We start from the raw sequence: 17336 nt of genomic DNA, 5'->3' as shown, positions 1-17336 counted from the left end.
AATGTTGTTCTGACATCTCTCATAAAAGAATTTATGACCTATTGTTCCCCGGACGTACCTTATAATCTGCTTTGTTACATGTGAATGCTCCTCTCATGGATCATGGAGATTTTGAATGACCTTATTTATATTGTTAGAATAAGCCTACAGGTCTATGGGCAGTTTGGTCATTGTACTTCTCTTTTCATTATTATTAATAAATGAGTTAGGGGGAGATGCCCATCTCACTTTTTCTTTCTCTCTAATCTCTCTTTCAAAAATGGTATCAAAGCCCTAGGGTTTCTGATCCCTAGGGAAATTCCGTAGCCTCCATCTTCTCCGTCTCCCCGAAAACCCTAACCCTCATCTTCTCTCTCACTCCATCATCTTCCTCACCGTAACCCTAACCCTCTCTCTATCTCAGCCCCCATTGCATCTTCCAGCACCCCAACCCCTCTCCACAGCCCGCCCCACCCCACTGCAACCCCCAGCCCCACGCATAGCCGCGCCCCTCCTCTGCTATCCCCAGCACCCCGTGACCTCTCACCTGTACCCCACGCTACCCCCCGCAGCCCTCTCACTTGTACCCTAAACCTTGGCCGCGAACCCCCAACCCTGATCTGCCCCCCCCCCCCCTCCCCCAATCCCCCCTCCTGTGGAAAATTTTCCACCCCGGAAAACTTTTTCCTAGAACCTTGTATCTGTGACCCCCCAATTTTTTCCTAGAAAATTCTTTCCAGATCTTTGATTAAAATTTTCCAGGGCGGAAAAATTTTTCCCAGAATTTTGATTTGCCCCTCCACCCCCCAAAAAACTCAATTTCCCGGAAATTTTTTTCCTACCCTCCTGATCTACACCCCTTCCAGATAAGCCTCCCAACAAATTTTTTTCCCCTCCCCCACGCCCCCCTCCAACCCAACTACGCTATTTTATTCTCTACAGGTCTTTTTCTTCTCATCTACCCTTAATTCCGCGTCTTCTTCATCTCCTCGATCTATGTGCTGAACACTTTCTTTTTTTGTCTTTCATTTTCCCTAGCCTCTTCCTGTTCCTTTATGGGCTTCTCTAGTTTCTTGTCTTTCACTTGGGATATTGTCATATGATCATCTCTCTGCATTAGTTGGTTCTGTCTATTCGTCTCTCATCTTTCTTTTACTGTGGGTAGTGGTTTCTCTGTTTGTCTAGATTTCCTGTCGGTATGGATCCTCTCGTCATTGTTGATCCTTCTATTGGCATGACCACTGAGTTCAGTGCTTCATCCACACCCTCGGCTTCTTCCTCGTCTTCTCAATTGGCACCTGTGGAAAATTCCTATCCACAGTTGAATATTGCCAAGTTTGATGGAACTAACTACTTACCCTGGAAGGTTGCGATTGAGACATACCTTCTTGGGCAGGGTAAAGTACGCTTTCTTCGCGTGGATCCTCCATCGCTAAAGGATCCTTTGTACACACGTTGGGAACAGGAAGATGCGCTGATGCAGAGTCTCCTATGGCAAAGTATGACTCCAGACATTTATTCTACTGTGATTCTTCTTCCGACTGCAAAGGAGGTCTGGGATCACACGGCCGTGACGTATTCTAAGGCTGAGAACCTGACTCGCATCTACTCTACTTACTCTGAGTGGATGCGGCTCCGTCGTGGCGACATGTCACTTGAGGCCCATTATGGGAAGTTCATTTCATTATGCCAGCAGCTTGATGTCTTCATGCCCCTAACCTCTGATGTTCATGTTCTCCGGCGTCAACGGGAACAGATTCGTGTCGTACACTATCTTGAGAGCCTAGGTCCCGAGTTTACATATCTGCACCATCAGATTCTTGGTTCTGGCAATATTCCTTTGTTGCGCGAGGTCTATTTCCACTCCTAGCAGTGTGTTGGCAAGACCCCCTCTCGTCCTACTTCTGATAGTTCGGCTCTTGCCGCATATGATGGAGGTGGTGGTACTCGTCCTTCCCGGGGTGGTGGTTCTTTTTCTTGGGCTCGTGGACGCGGTGGCCGTGTTAGCAGTGGGCGTGGTCGTCCTTATTGCACCCACTGCCAGCGCGATGGCCATGTCATTGAGACTTGTTATACGCTGCATCCAGAGCTTCACCCGTCCCGATCAACCAACCTTTGCACCTCTGGTTCGTCTGACTGCTCCTGCTGATAACTCATTCTCCTTCACGAGGGCAGACTATGAGGAGCTCCAGCGTCTTCGACAGAGTGCCTCCCAGGCCACAACAGGCTTTGCCCAGCCAGGGAGTTCACACACTACGTTACTCTCTAGCTCTAGGTCCTAGATTATTGACTCAGGAGCCTCAAACCATATGACTGGTAACTCGTCATAGCTCTCGTCTTTTCGCTCCTTTCCATCTGATTTTCAGTCTATTACTTTAGCTGATGGTTCCACTACACCTATTACTGGTATTGGTACCAACTGTCCTTCACCTAATCTCCCTCTATCTGCAGTTTTGTGTGTACCTAAGTCTCCCTTTAGTTTATTATCTGTTAGCCAAATTACGAAAAATCTGTCGTGCTCTATCTCACTCTATCCTTCTTACTGTCTTTTTCAGGATCTTTCGACTGGGAGGGCGATTGGATCGGGTCGTGAGGTGGATGGCCTGTACCGACTTGACTGCAGCCCTTATTCGTCAGCCTTACATAGTTCCATGGATGCCTTTCAGTGGCACTGTCGACTGGGTCACCCCTCCCTTCAGCGTCTCCGGCAGACATCTTTAGTTCCTAGTTCTATTTCTCATTTTCATTGTCAGTCTTGTGAACTCGGGAAGCATCATAGAGTGTCTTTCCCTTCCCGAGTCGTTACTAGGGTTGATAGTTTATTTCAGTTAGTTCATTGCGATGTATCACCTTCTCGGGTCGCGTCAAATAATGGATTCTAGTACTTTGTGGTTTTTATTGATGATTTCTCACGCATGACTTGGTTGTATCTTCTGAAAGACCGCTCTCAGGTCTTCTTTGCTTTTAAAAATTTTCATGATGAAATAAAAAATCAATTTAGTACTAATCTTAAATGCCTGCGTACTGATAATGCTCGTGAATTTTTCTCTACTACTGATGGCTTTCAGGACTATCTCTCTTCTCATGGCATCCTTCATCGATCATATTGTGCATACACCTCGCAGCAGAATGGCGTCGCTGAAAGGAAACTGCGATATCTACTTGAGGTGGCTCGCACACTCCTCTTTTAGATGCGGGTTCCTAAATCCTTTTGGTCTGACGCCATTCTCACTGCTTGTTTCCTATCCAACCGTCTTCCATCTTCGGTGCTTTATGGTGATTCTCCATTTCACATAGTTTCTCCACATCAGGACCCATTCCCACTTACGCCGCTTGTCTTTGGCGGCGTATGCTTTGTTCATCATTTGGGCCCTGGCCGTGATAAGCTGAATCCTCGTTCAGAACGGTGTGTTTTTCTGGATTACTCTCACACCCAGAAAGGATACCGTTGCTACAGTCCACGTCTGCGCCGATGGTATGTATCAGCTGACGTCACATTTTTCGAATCAGAACCATTCTTTGGCTCTTCCTCTAGTCCTTCCACTGTCAGATCAGAACATGAGGTGACTATTTCTCTTCCTGAGCTTTCTCCCCTTCCTACTCCTATTGCACATCCTCCTGCTTGCCCTCCTGGACAGGTCGACTCGTGTGCTCCCCGGGTAGATCGTTCCCCTATTACAGTCCAATATACACGTCTTCCACAGCAGGCAAGTCCCTCGCACACCGAGAAATCGTCCTCACAACTAGAGATCTTCTTACCCCCTCATCAGGTATCTGACTCTCCTATTGCTTCCCGTACTCGTTCCCATTCTACTGCTCAACCGCTTTATAATTTCGTTTCTTATGATCGTCTAACTCTCCCTTTCAAAAGCTTTGTTTTGTCTATGTCTTCTGTTGTGTTACCCCAGTCTTTGGATGAGACTCTCCTACACCCAGGCTGATGAGCTGCAATGGACCTTGAAATGAGCGCTCTTCAGTGGGATCTTGTCTCTCTACCTGCCGGCGCACGACCAGTTGGCTGCCGATGGGTATTTTCCATTAAGTATCTTCCTGATGGCACGATTGATCGACTGAAGGCACGTCTAGTGCCAATGGGTTACACTCAGACATTCGGTGTAGACTACCACGAGACGTTTTCTCCAGTTGCGAAGATACCTTCTGTCCGTGTTCTACTCTCCCTCACCGTTAATAATGGTTGGCCTCTTCACCAACTAGATGTGAAAAACGTCTTTCTGCATGGCGACCTCCTTGAAGAAGTGTATATGGAGCAACCGCCAGGTTACGTTGCTCAGGGGGAGTTGTCCTCATCTGTCTGTCGACTCAGAAAAGCGATTTATGGGTTAAAGCAGTCACCACGTGCTTGGTTTGGTAGATTTAGTGCGGCAGTTATGAGGTTTGGTCTCAAACAGTGTGTTGTAGATCACTTAGTATTCAGCTATCAGTCCTCAGCAGGATGCATTATGTTGATTGTATACGTCGATGACATCATTATTACAAGTAGTGACTCAGGGGGAATTCAAAAATTGAAAGACTTCTTACAAAAAGAATTTGCAACAAAGGACTTGGGACGTCTCAGATACTTTCTTGGTATAGAAGTTGCGTACTCATCTTATGATTTATCTCTATCTCAGAGGAAGTATGTTCTTGATTTGCTAGAAGAGACAGAAAATCTTGGTGTGAAACCAGTAGCTGCACCCATGGATCCAAATGTGATACTGGTTCGAGAAGAGGATGATTTGTTGAAAGATCCTCGTAGGTATAGAAGACTTGTGGGCAAACTCATATACCTTACTGTTACTTGTCCTGATATATCCTATGCCGTTAGGGTAGTTAGCCAGTACATGATCTCCTCTCGCACATCTCATTGGAACGCAGTGATTCAAATTCTCAAGTACTTGAAGGGTGCTCCAGGGAAATGATTACTATTCAAACGGCATGGTCATACACGAATTGAGGGGTTCTCAGATGCTGATTGGGCTGGATCTCCTGTTGATAGGAGATCGACTACCGGGTATTGTACCTTTGTTGGAGGTAACCTGGTTTCATGGAGAAGTAAGAAATAGGATGTCATTGCGAAATCGAGTGCAGAAGCAGAATATAGATCCATGACGCATACTACGATTGGGATTATTTGGTTGAGGTCACTCTTAACTGAGATTGGTATTGGGTTTCCCTCTCCTTCACAGTTATATTGTGATAACAGGGCAGTCATCTATATTGCGACAAATCCTGTCTTCCATGAGAGAACTAAACATATCGAAGTCGACTGTCATTTCATTCGTCAGAAAATTCAGAAAGGGGAGATACGCGTTGTATTCACTCGTTCTGTAGAACAGTTGGCAGATATATGTTCACAAAACCATTGAATAAATCCAAGCTTAGCGATATATGTAACAAGCTAGGAATGTATGATTTATACATTCCAGCTTGAGGGGGAGTGTTAGAATAAGCCTACAAGTCTATGGGCAGTTTGGTCATTGTACTTCTCTTTTCATTATTATTAATAAATGAGTGAGGGGGAGATGCCCATCTCACTTTCTCTTTCTCTCTAATCTCTCTTTCAACATATATCATATGTAAGACAGCGAGTTACTGAAGAACACATGTACTTTGGTACATAAGAGCATCTTTTATCTTTTCACCTTCCTTTTCAATAATCTTTTTATTGTAAACAACAAGGGTTATTACTAGTTTACAGTTCATTATTCGAAATTTATGATATGTGATGTATTTCCTTTGACTCGTTGTCACTGCTTCCTTGGTTCGTTCAATCTCAACACCCAGAAAATGTGGAATATTATTTTATGGCTTTCAGGTTATGTATACTTCATTAGGGCATATTATTCAATTATATATACGGAAAAGTGACCGTACTCGGTCGAGTTGATAAGCTTATCTACTCGGTCGAGCTAAAAACAGTGGGCGCCCACATTGTTTGGGTGATCCAAACCATTCATTTGAAAGGACGTTACCTACATACGGTGTCCACAAAAAATCAGATTCATAGGATCATAGGAGCACTTTTGTTTTGAGTATGTCTTGAAGAGGTCGTTTCTTGATTGGGTTGCTCCTACAGGCCATTTTTGTCGACTGGGAGAGCGCCTATCGGTTGATCAATAGGGTCGAAGGTAACAACATCATAGTGGAGGAATTGGATTGTGCTAGGAAACACGTTTCTCACTAGTGGGAAACTCGTTTCCCATAAAACGCTGGAAACACGTTTCAGAAACGTTTCCGAAACATGATAAAAAAAATTGGAGAAATGTTTTTCGTGTTTAAATCTACAAAACCACATATTTCGTTTTTTCCTTGTGTTTCATGTGTGTATTTGCTATCGCTTTTGAAACGCTTCTAATGCGTTTCGCGTTTCTAAAGATGTTTCTCATACGATTTCGTATCGTTTTTTTTGTTTCTCGTTTCCACTATATTTTTTTTCATGTGTTTCCCGTTTTCGTTTCACGTTTCGTTTCCCAAATTCGTTTCCCACCCTGGTAACCATGGTTTTAGGGTTGAGGGGGAAGAAGAAGAGGAAGAGAATGGAAGGGATGAGTGCCTCCAATGGTGGTCCCTAGGGTACCACAACCCTAGGGCTCGTATACCTTGTTGAAGGTAGAGAAGACAATGGAATGAGAGAAAGAGAGTGAGTTAGGGATAGCTCTCCCTCACTTATGTATTTATATGTAAAAGGAAAAGATACATAGACAGAAATGCCCTTAGGCAACATACACACATAACACACCTGACAATTATGATACCACCAACATATATCAAAACGAGTCTCGTACTTTATGGAATGTGTCTAACAAATAAGAATTATCTGATTTGCTCCTTTTGTACTGCGGCTTCTGAGGGCTTGCTTGCTTGAGCTTGTATGTAGCCTTCTTCAATTTGCATGCATAATCTCAATTGCCTATTTTCTCATACTCCATTGGTCATTCAACGTATACTTATTTTTTAGACACCATGTAAAAGCACACTTTTAGCACCGTGTCCAAAAGTTTTAACTAACGCTGTAATCAATTGTTTCAAGGTGCTCTTGACAACCGGACTAAAGATATCATGATAGTCCAATCTGTGTTAATTATATCCTTTTGCCACTAGAAGGGTCTTATACCTGTCTATTGGACTATCAAGTTTTCTTTCAAATTAGATACTTACATCCAACTAAGTTCATACCTAATGGTCTAGTAACAATTTTCCATGTCATTTTTGCACAATGCACCCATCTCATCTTCCATGGCTTCAAACAATTTTTTCCAAGAGTTTGCTTGTATCTGTATATGACTATATCCTATCATAAGGTTGTAGAATCCCCTTAACCGCATGCCTAATAGTTGTAGGTCAGCACCTTGGGAAATTTCCTTTGAGGAAAGTTTTTTCTATAGCAATATTGTGTGTATCCCTATGAAAGACTGCTTCAACCTTTTCATGCTCAGTTCTATTGGAGAGCTGATCCTTCGAGCTAATTCTTTTGTATTTATGCGCTTCCACAGTTTGAACCTTTATAAATGATGAATAAGAGAACCTATGCCCTTGTTTTTTGGTGAAATGGTTTCCTATCAGTGATAGGCATGTATTAATAATTCCAATTTACTTTCTGTTATCAGCTTGTGAGCAGTAGAGGGAGTGGTTTACCAGGCTTCTGGTGGGGCCTTGCAGTTTTCCAATGGGTAATTTACCTGTCTCCTTATCCCAGTATATCATCTCACAGGGAATGGACCAAAGGGAAAATAAGTTTTCTCCCTTCGAGGTGCATGTGTCAAAATTCATGCTTGTAAAATCTTTACATTTTATTTTGAGATTGTCCATCTACAAGAAACGCATGTCTCTACCTTATTTTTACTATATATATTAAACAAAGCTGCATTTCTTTCAGTCTCGGTTTTCCCTTGCTTTACAACGGCTTACTTCTCCTAGTGGGATGCTATACTCTGAAGAATTCAACCAACATCAATACACCAAGCTGAAGGCCACTTAGAGAATCGCCCACGTTTCTGTAATTACAGTGGCTGGCGTGACGAGTGTCTTCTTTTATTCCAGCTGATATCTGAGCTTCAACAGTCTATGTGGGCTCAAACTGTGGTACCCCTCCTGGTTTGTACAGAATTGGCATGTTATTACTGCCAAGAGAGGGGCCATGGATGGTTCTTACCTTTTATTAATTTCATGAGTCCACAAGTCTTAGGTTGTATGGATTCTGGTGCAAATTTAACTGATAATCCATGTTTAAAGGATTTTCTGTTTGTAATTTCTCATCATTTGTATCTCAAATCATTCATCTACTGATATTATTGGCATTGTTTAATTAATATTTTAGGCTCTTGGACTGACCATTTCGATATTTTGACAAGGACAATCAGATTCTTTTTTATATTGCTTCTTAATATTTTGAAGAAGAAACAATGAAACCCCTGAGAAGAACTCTGGTGATGCAACCTCCTTATGCTTGGGTGCTAATATCAATATCTTGAGCTGCATAATGCATATTCTCAATTTTTAGACATTAATGGATGAAAGATGAAGATGCCGACAATCCAAGTACTACAAATTTCACGGGTTTTTTTGGTTTTGCAAAAAAATTCCGTAACAAAGAAGAAGCAGCCAAGCTTCTGTTCATATAACGAATAAATTATTTTAATGAATCAAAAGCCCCAACTCCAGTTTCGTTTCGTTCTTTTATACAAGTCTCAAATTCCACCAAAATAGAATCCTAAAATATCTAAAGTACTAATCTACTTAGAATCCTACCAATATAGAATTTCCTAAAGAACATTATCTTGCTAAATAAAACAAATAAAAAACTAGGAAACGTAATCCTTTAAATGAAAAGGTCTTTCGATAACCCTCTTTTGCTAAATTTTAGGATCGTGAATCTCCATCTCAAGATTTGCCGCTGCATCAATCTCCCTTGGTTGAGAAGGACTCGTCCTCGAGTCCGAACAATCAGTACCATCATCTCCATGATATGCCTCCAAATTAGCCACGTTGAAAGTTGCGGAAACTTCCATATCATCAGGCAAATCAATCATATAAGCAGTCTCACCAATACGCTTGAGCACATGTGAAATACAAGGTGACAACCTAAGAGGGGTGGTGAATTGGCTAATTAAAAATTTGGGGCTTAATTAAGTGGATTATTAAAATTAATTTACCAATGAAGCCTTAACAAGTCTAATCCTTGATCAATCAATATATATATCATGTAGGCTAGGGATTAGATATTACTTTATGCATATATACTCTAACCCTTATTCAATGAAACATAAACAAAAGTAAAGGGTAGAGATTACCAAACACCAAAGTGCAAAGAGAATGAGAAGAGAAAGCATCCACAAGGCACAAGTTTTATAGTGGTTCGGTCACAACTTGACCTACTCCACTCTTCCAAGTAGGGGTGTAAACGAGCCGAGCCGAGCCCAGCTTTGCCAGGCTCGGCTCGGCTCGTTAAGCTCAAAAGCTCGGCTCGGCTCGGTCAGGCTCGGCCAGGCTCGCGAGCCTTACTGAGCTTGGGTTATATTAAGTTCACACCCCTCATCTTCCCTGGACAGCCCTATATGGTGTAATTTGACTACTTTTTTTACACTATGGGGGGTGGTCTAAGTAACAAATGGGGTTCCTAAAATGAAGTGACATATTTTGCCTCCCCCTTTCACTCCCTGGACAACCCTTTTAGTGTATATATTAATATAATATATATATATATATATATATATATATTAAATATATTAAATTCTTAACGAGCCGAGCCGAGCCGAGCCTGGCCTAAATCGGGCTCGGCTCGTTAAGCTTAACGAGCCTGGTGAGCCGGATTGGCTCGGCTCGTTAAGGATTCGAGCCGAGCCCGAGCCAAAATTGACACCCTCACTTCCAAGTTTTCCTCCTTGGAATTCTCCACTAAACCAATAAGATTCTTCAACGGGCGAATCTCAGAGCCGTACACCAACTCCTTCAACTTCAAAGGGTACAAACCCTTTCCTCACAAAGCCTTGGCAAGGGATCACTCCCTCTTATAACATCTTCACTTTTCTTAACGGGCCGAAGAGTAGACACTCACAACGTTTTTACCTTTATTACCGGGTCGAAGAGAAGACCCTCAAATACAATGAAGAAATAAAATGAAAAACTCTATTTGCCTCTTAGATAGGCGGATTACAAACCTTGTATAACTTACCAACACTCCAAGAAAGATAAAATGTAAAGCCTATGGAGTACCTCTTGATAGAATGTAAAAATGCAAGTTCAAAGAGGTTTAACCTTTCATATAAAAGTTTAGGTTCAAGAATATGGGATTTAATCTTGCAAAAGGTTATTTAGAAGCATTTTGATTGTGTATATATAGCCCACAAGGGAATATGACTGTTTTGGGGTAAAATTGTAAATTACAGGGTTAAAAAAGTCAACCTGCGAAAGCCCCAACGGATCTATTTCCAAGCCGCGGCGGTCGACCGATGCATGACGGTCGCCCGCCCTTATCGGGCTTTCATTTTGAAATTCAAAATCCATACCGTCGCAGTTGACCGACCCTAGGGCGGTCACTTGGTGAAGGCTACCTGTTTGAAATAACTTTTCGGCTCAAAACACTATCGCGGTCGGCCACCAAGCCCAACCCGGAATGGTTCTGTTTCGGCCCAATAAATTTAGAGATCCCCTGGAATTCCAAGTATTACCCCGCGGTCGCCCTGCATAGTCCGGTCGACCGGCCCTGAGAAAATTCCATTTTTAACTTGAAAATCCAGGGGCTTTGGGCTTTGGTCTTTGGGCTTAAGTCCTAGGTTTTCAAACACATTTTAGGGTGTGTTGGTGGTTTCCAAAGATTGTAAAAAGTTAAATATAAAAACCATTTGAAAACCTTTTGAAAGTGCATTTAAACATAAAATTAAGAGGACTCCAAATACATTCTAAAAATGAATACCATGAGTCTTCTTGGAATGTGTCGGCTCCTTTGCACTTTCTTGGACTTCTTCTACTTGGATGAACATCTTGACCTTGTCTTGGCTCTTGTGACTTGACCTGTAATCTTCACTGCATGTTGAGGTACATGGGGTGTCACCATGGCATGTTCAACTCCAAGCTCCTTCTTGACACTTGCTAGATAGCTTGAGGGATCTTTATCTTGAGCTTCTTAACTTGATCATCTCCGAATGGTGATGACTCTGATGTAGGTGCAAGCTCTTTGATCATGTGTGAGTGTATCCACAAGCCATGTGATGAGTTGAGTTGTGTAATGGCGATTATGATATGAAATTCTTGTATATGACATAACACCTCAAAGCAACACATTAGTCCATAAAAGCTAATCACTTTAGTTTGCTAGCATCAAAACAAGAAGGTAAGATGAATGATTAACTCATGGGAACCCTTGGGCTTACATTCTCCCCATTTTTTATGATGACAAACAAATTGATTAGGGAGGTAGGAGATTTCAACCAAATAGATGAATAAGCAAGATATAATATATACAATAGAGCATAGCTCCCTCTCACTATATGCACAAATATAATTAATGACTGTAAAACATATGGTGCATATAGAATTGGACTATCTAATCAATTTCCGAAATTTGCCCCCTTTTGGCAACAACGAAAAGGTAGGGATCTACAAGTGAAAGTGGAAATGGGGTGTCAAGATAACTAATAGCTTGTCTAAGCTATGTGCCTTGTATATGATATACCATTCAAGCTCATATGATGCTTATCGAAATAGAAAATAAAATAAAATGCATGATAAGCCTTTTTTTTTGTTCTAAAAGATTTTCAAGTTTAGCACAACTATGGGGGTAGTAAACCATGTGAGCACATCACAATGGTCTATATAAACATGAATAAGAAACCATTTAGCTCTCCCCCTATGTGTTTGTCATTGGCCCTAGGTGAAACTTATGTGATAGGGCATGACAGGACACTATGATGGAAAAGGTGAATGATTTGAACACTTGAGCTTCATGAGCAACTTTTTAAGCATGTAAATATCTACTTAAGCAAGGATATGCTCAGATTAATGACACAACCATTTAGGTTTACAAGTTGCTCGATATAGGGATTCCTTGACAAGGAGCAAACAAGTATCTTCTAGAGCATGAATATGCTCTGAACTATAATATATCTCTTAGAGATTCCTTGTCCCTTAAAGTTCAATTTTATGAAAGTGGAAGCTCCCCCTGACTATGTGCATCCAAATGTAAATTTAAATATCAAGCAGATAGGCCCTTGATTTGAAATCACCTTAACCATTTAAAATTTTGCTCCATTCAAATGATAAACACGGATTGAATTGGGATGGATGATTATTAGACATGAGATATGACAATGAAAAGAGTATAGTCTAATAAACACATGGATAAGAGAATCAAACCAAATAAGGTACATATCCATGGCAACCAAAGATCATGTATATAGATAAAACTATAATGCTCCATATACATGATCAAATGATGGAAGATTGATACCACATTTCAATTTAATACATCTTGAAATGATAAAAGTGGTATTTGAAAATCTCTCGAAAGAAGTACAACTGAACTTCTTTTCTTTTATCCGGAACTCTTCTACTGAAGAATGTTTAGAAGAGCTTAGATCAATGCTTGACCCTTTCTTCCATGTAAGGGAGCATCTTTTAATAAATTTTTTTCAGGTTGAGAGATTGGGTACTTGTTTTAAATCTTCTCCTTCATCAAAGGGTCATCCTTGAGAGGATGAGCATGAAGTGCACATGCCAGCCTTTAGACATGAATCTTCCATTTTCTTAGTCTATATTCATCCTTCACTGTGGAAGAATGTAGAGATGGACAACGAAAAACTGAGTACATTTACCATCTTATTACATCTGGCACGATGGAGGGAGACAAGCTGCGAAGGACATATGATTTGAGTGGAGTCCTCTAAAGCTAGAATCTTGGAAGAGATGATGGAACATGAGAAGCTTACAGAATCAATTCTCTCTCCCAAGAGATTGTTAGTGGGCTTTGATAAAACCTATGAGGCAACACATGACAATACACAGTCGCTATAGATATGTCTATAAATGTATAGCCATTTGGTCTTGTCATGATGAAAGATGTTCTTCTTCAAAACTCATAATAAGAGACACACTTCATAGGCAAAGAGATAAATAGCTCAAACATTATCCTATGAAGGAGACTTTTAGAGAGTTTTACGACTCTAGAATAGGATACTTATCATTGGAAATGATGAAACCATATGAGTTCATCCAAGATAAGTATAAAGCCTAAGATGATTTGACACTGATGCTCAGGCTAAAAGTACTTGCCATAATGAGAGATAATATAAAACAAGAAGGCATAAGACAAGACCCAAATACACTACAAATTGAGCAATGGGGCTCCACATGCGTGTACTTATCATATGGGATGTAGTGTACACATCAAACATCATATGATAAGATGGATGGACAGACAATACACATGTATAGCTCCCCCTTTGTTAAAGACTTATACAAGTATGAATCCAAAGTGGTGTCCAACCACAAGCACTAAGGGATTTAGAGGTGACTGATTTTCAATCTATCCATGGGCTACAAATGCATGATTGCTAGGGGAATACAAGTAATACCAAAAGAAGATGACAACATAGCAAACCATGCTCCCCTAATTATGTGCATATATATATATATATATATATATATATATATATATATATATAGATATATATCATATATATAAGTGACACTGCAATGCACATATGGCTTGTCATGGTGAAGATGTTGGCTAGAAGCCAAAGAGATTAGATGTTTTAATTAAAGTGAGTGTACACTCTCCAACTTACTAGAAAAGAGGACTAAGAGTACCAATTGAGTGATTTTTAACTTTAGGTTTGCCATGTAGCTAATACCACATAAGGGGAATTAACTATAGATTATATACATATGTCTATTTAGCACAAATCTATAGAACTCAGATAAAATACAAGTAGACTATGAAGGATTATGTCTGAGAGAGACATCTATGGCTCGTGCAAGTGAAAATATATCACTTATGGGTAGATGATGAGCACATTTATGTGTGAATTGTAGGTAGGAAATGATTATCTTTTTACTTTTAGAGCAGTGCTATTTGATGTGTTTTCCGTGTTTTTGATGTTTCAGGGTTATTTCGGATTTTTCAAGGAAAATTGAGCTAAAAACAATGAAATTCCAAGGAAATAGCATCAATGGCCAAGATCATCCTTTTGAGAAATTATAACCCACTAAATGAAGAGCTAGAATCAGCCCATGGAAGGAAGTATTTGGGAACAGTTCACAATATTGCAGCCCAATAAAGGGAGTCAAGCCTATCAAATGGACGGTCAAGATCATCCAAACCATTCAATTTATATTGTGGTCAATTAATTGGACAGCTAAGATCGTCCATTGGAAATAATTTGGAAGGAGTGCAACCAATTCATATTACAGTTCATTAGATGGATGGTTAGGATCGGCCAATGGGAATAATTTTGGACACGATCAATTTTCGTGATGACCATGAAATGGACGGTTTGATGAGGGTTTGTGTGAGTTGGATAAGTGTTTAAATTTTATGGGCGTCCAATTATGGGAAAGTTCTGTTGGCTTGGATCTATGGCTATCAAAATTTTTGAATTCATCTAGGGCCCACTTTGGCAGCCAGTGATGGAAATTGCCTGTAAAAGTGGACGGTTGGATCATCATATTAGAACTAATTTGGGAGCTTTGTAAGAATAAGGTGGAGGGGTAATTTTGTCATTCGAATAGCTACTTGCCCAATCACATGCAAAATATCATTGGCAAGTAATAGACGTTTGGAGTCTTTTGGGGAGTGGTTGCTATTACCAATATGGGTTGCACAATAAATAAAAAAGGGACACATGGTCCAATTTTAGAAATAATGCCAATTAGCATTTTATGGAATTAGTAATGAGGATGGCCAGTGATAGAAAGAAAGAAAAAAAATTAAGAAATGGCCCATCTAATAGAAGAGCAGCACATTTCAATTGGAAAGGACGTTGTTACTATTTAAGGAGATACACACATAGCCCATTTATACTTTTCCACATTCAGCCAAATGTGGTAAGCATATCACTTGCTCTCCATTATTCTTAGTCGGTCAACATTGGTGGGACCCATAGTAAATTTTTTTATTTCGAGAGGGGCATTGCAGCCCATTAGATGGACGGTTGGATCATCCCATGTTATGCCAACCCAACTTTCTCTCTTTATCACATGAAGTCAAGAACGTGATACACTCTCTTTCTCTGCAAGAAATTGAATTTTTTTTTAAAAAAGGAAAGTTGCACAGCCATATAAAGAAACAAGGCTCGGGTGTTTAGTTTTTGGATCTCATTCTTTGAAACAAATGTTAGAAAGGTTAGCAGGTCATGAGTATTATTGCTTTCTTGATGGATATTCCGGTTACAACCAAATTCCCATTGCTCCTGAAGATCAAGAGAAAACGACATTCACATGCCCCTTTGGAACGTTTGCTTATAGACGCATGCCTTTTGGGTTATTCAATGCACCGGGAACTTTCCAAAGATGCATGATGAGTATCTTTTCTGACATGGTGGAGACATTCTTAGAGGTTTTTATGGATGATTTGTCTATTCATGGCTCCACCTATGCCGAATGTTTACATCACTTAAAATTGGTCTTAGAAAGGAGTAGAGAAAAGAACCTTGTCCTTAATTGGGAAAAGTGTCATTTTATGGTAAAAGAGGGCATAGTTCTAGGTCATGTGATTTCTAAAGAGGGAATTAAGGTTGATAAAGTCAAGGTGGATCTCATTGTCCATCTTCCACTGCCCAAAAGTGTGAAGGATATTCGATCATTTTTGGGCCATGAGGGCTTTTACCGGCGTTTTATAAAAGATTTTTCTAAAAATGCTAAGCCTCTAACCAACTTGTTAGCAAAAGATCAAAAATTTGAGTTTTCCAAAGAATGCTTCGATTCTTTTGAGTGTTTGAAAAATGAGCTAACTACGGCTCCCATCATTCGAGCACCTAATTGGACCGAACCGTTTGAAATTATGTGTGATGCTTCCGACTTTGCAATAGGAGCCGTGTTGGGTCAAAGATTCAATAAATTACGCATGTAATCTATTATGCAAGTAGGACTCTCAATGATGCACAACTCAACTACACCACTACGGAAAAAGAATTCTTAGCGGTTGTGTTTGCATTAGAGAAGTTTCGGTCCTACTTGATTGGATCGCATGTGATAATTTATACCGACCATTCGGCAATCAAGTATCTTGTTGGAAAGAATGATGCTAAAGCTCGCCTCATAAGGTGGGTTTTACTTCTTCAAGAGTTTGATTTGGAAATTAGAGATAAGAAAGGTACGGAAAACTTGGTTGCCGATCACTTGTCTCGACTTCCTAATGCAAAAAATGACGAAGGTCCAATTAATGAAAACTTCCCTGATGAGCAATTGTTTGCTATTTCTAGTGAGCCATGGTATGCGGATATTGTGAATTACTTGGTTACAGGTGCTACACCAGATCATTGGTCCAACCAAGACAAATACCGGTTTCACTCACAGGTAAAGTATTTCTTTTGGGATGATCCCTATTTGTTCAAAACTTGTTGGGATCAGATTGTCCGACGATGTGTGCCCGATCATGAGCACCAATCGATTCTATCTTTTTGCCATGATCAAGCCTGTGGTGGCCACTTTAGTGCAAAGAAAACCGCGCACAAAGTTTTACAATGTGGTTTCTATTGGCATAGTCTTTTTAGAGATGCTTTTGATTTTTGTAAGGTATGTAGATCTTGTCAGTCATTAGGTAGAGTTACAAAGCGAAATATGATGCCCCTCAAACTGATCTTAGTGGTAGAAATCTTCGATGTGTGGGGTATTGATTTTATGGGACCATTTCCCAACTCTTTTGGAAACTTGTATATTTTGTTAGGTGAAGATTATGTGTCAAAATGGATTGAAGCCATTGCTTGCAAATCCAATGACCACAAGGTGGTGGTCAAGTTTCTTAAAGAAAATATTTTTTCGCGCTTCGGTACACCTCGTGCCATCATTAGTGATAGGGGTAAGCACTTTTGTAATAGACCGTTTGAAGCTCTTATGAAGAAATATTGTATTACTCATAAGTTGGCCACTCCTTATCATCCTCAAACGAGTGGCCAAGTGGAGGATTCAAATAGGCAAATTAAGCAAATTTTGGAGAAGACAGTGAATCCAAACCGCAAGGATTGGTCCGTTAGATTAGTGGATGCCTTGTGGGCTCATAGGACGGCGTTCAAGACTGATCTTGGTCAGTCTCCTTACCGCCTTGTGTATGGAAAAGCTTGTCACCTCCCGGTTGAATTGGAACATAAAGCCTTTTGGGCTATTAAGAAACTAAACTTTGATTTGTCTTCTGCAGGTGTTCAAAG

General features: G+C 40.5%; 1 protein-coding gene across 1 annotated transcript in view; it reads left to right on the top strand.

Annotated features, from left to right (window-relative positions):
• Positions 1 to 8312, top strand: part of LOC143886376 (MATE efflux family protein) — an 80961-nt gene extending 72649 nt beyond the window's left edge. The window contains exons 13-14 of the mRNA XM_077390321.1: positions 7587 to 7649; positions 7856 to 8312. Of these exons, the coding sequence (XP_077246436.1) occupies positions 7587 to 7649; positions 7856 to 7957 (165 nt within the window). The 3' untranslated portion in view covers positions 7958 to 8312. The remainder of the gene's footprint in view (positions 1 to 7586; positions 7650 to 7855) is intronic.
• The last annotated feature ends 9024 nt before the right edge of the window (positions 8313 to 17336 follow it).

This window comes from Tasmannia lanceolata, unplaced genomic scaffold, assembly GCF_043159265.1.
Source record: "Tasmannia lanceolata isolate RefF3 unplaced genomic scaffold, GAP_Taslan_0.1 ptg000011l, whole genome shotgun sequence".
NCBI lineage: Eukaryota > Viridiplantae > Streptophyta > Magnoliopsida > Canellales > Winteraceae > Tasmannia > Tasmannia lanceolata.
The sequence above is the reverse complement of the archived record's forward strand: the minus strand, read 5'-3'. Positions and strand labels throughout refer to the sequence as shown.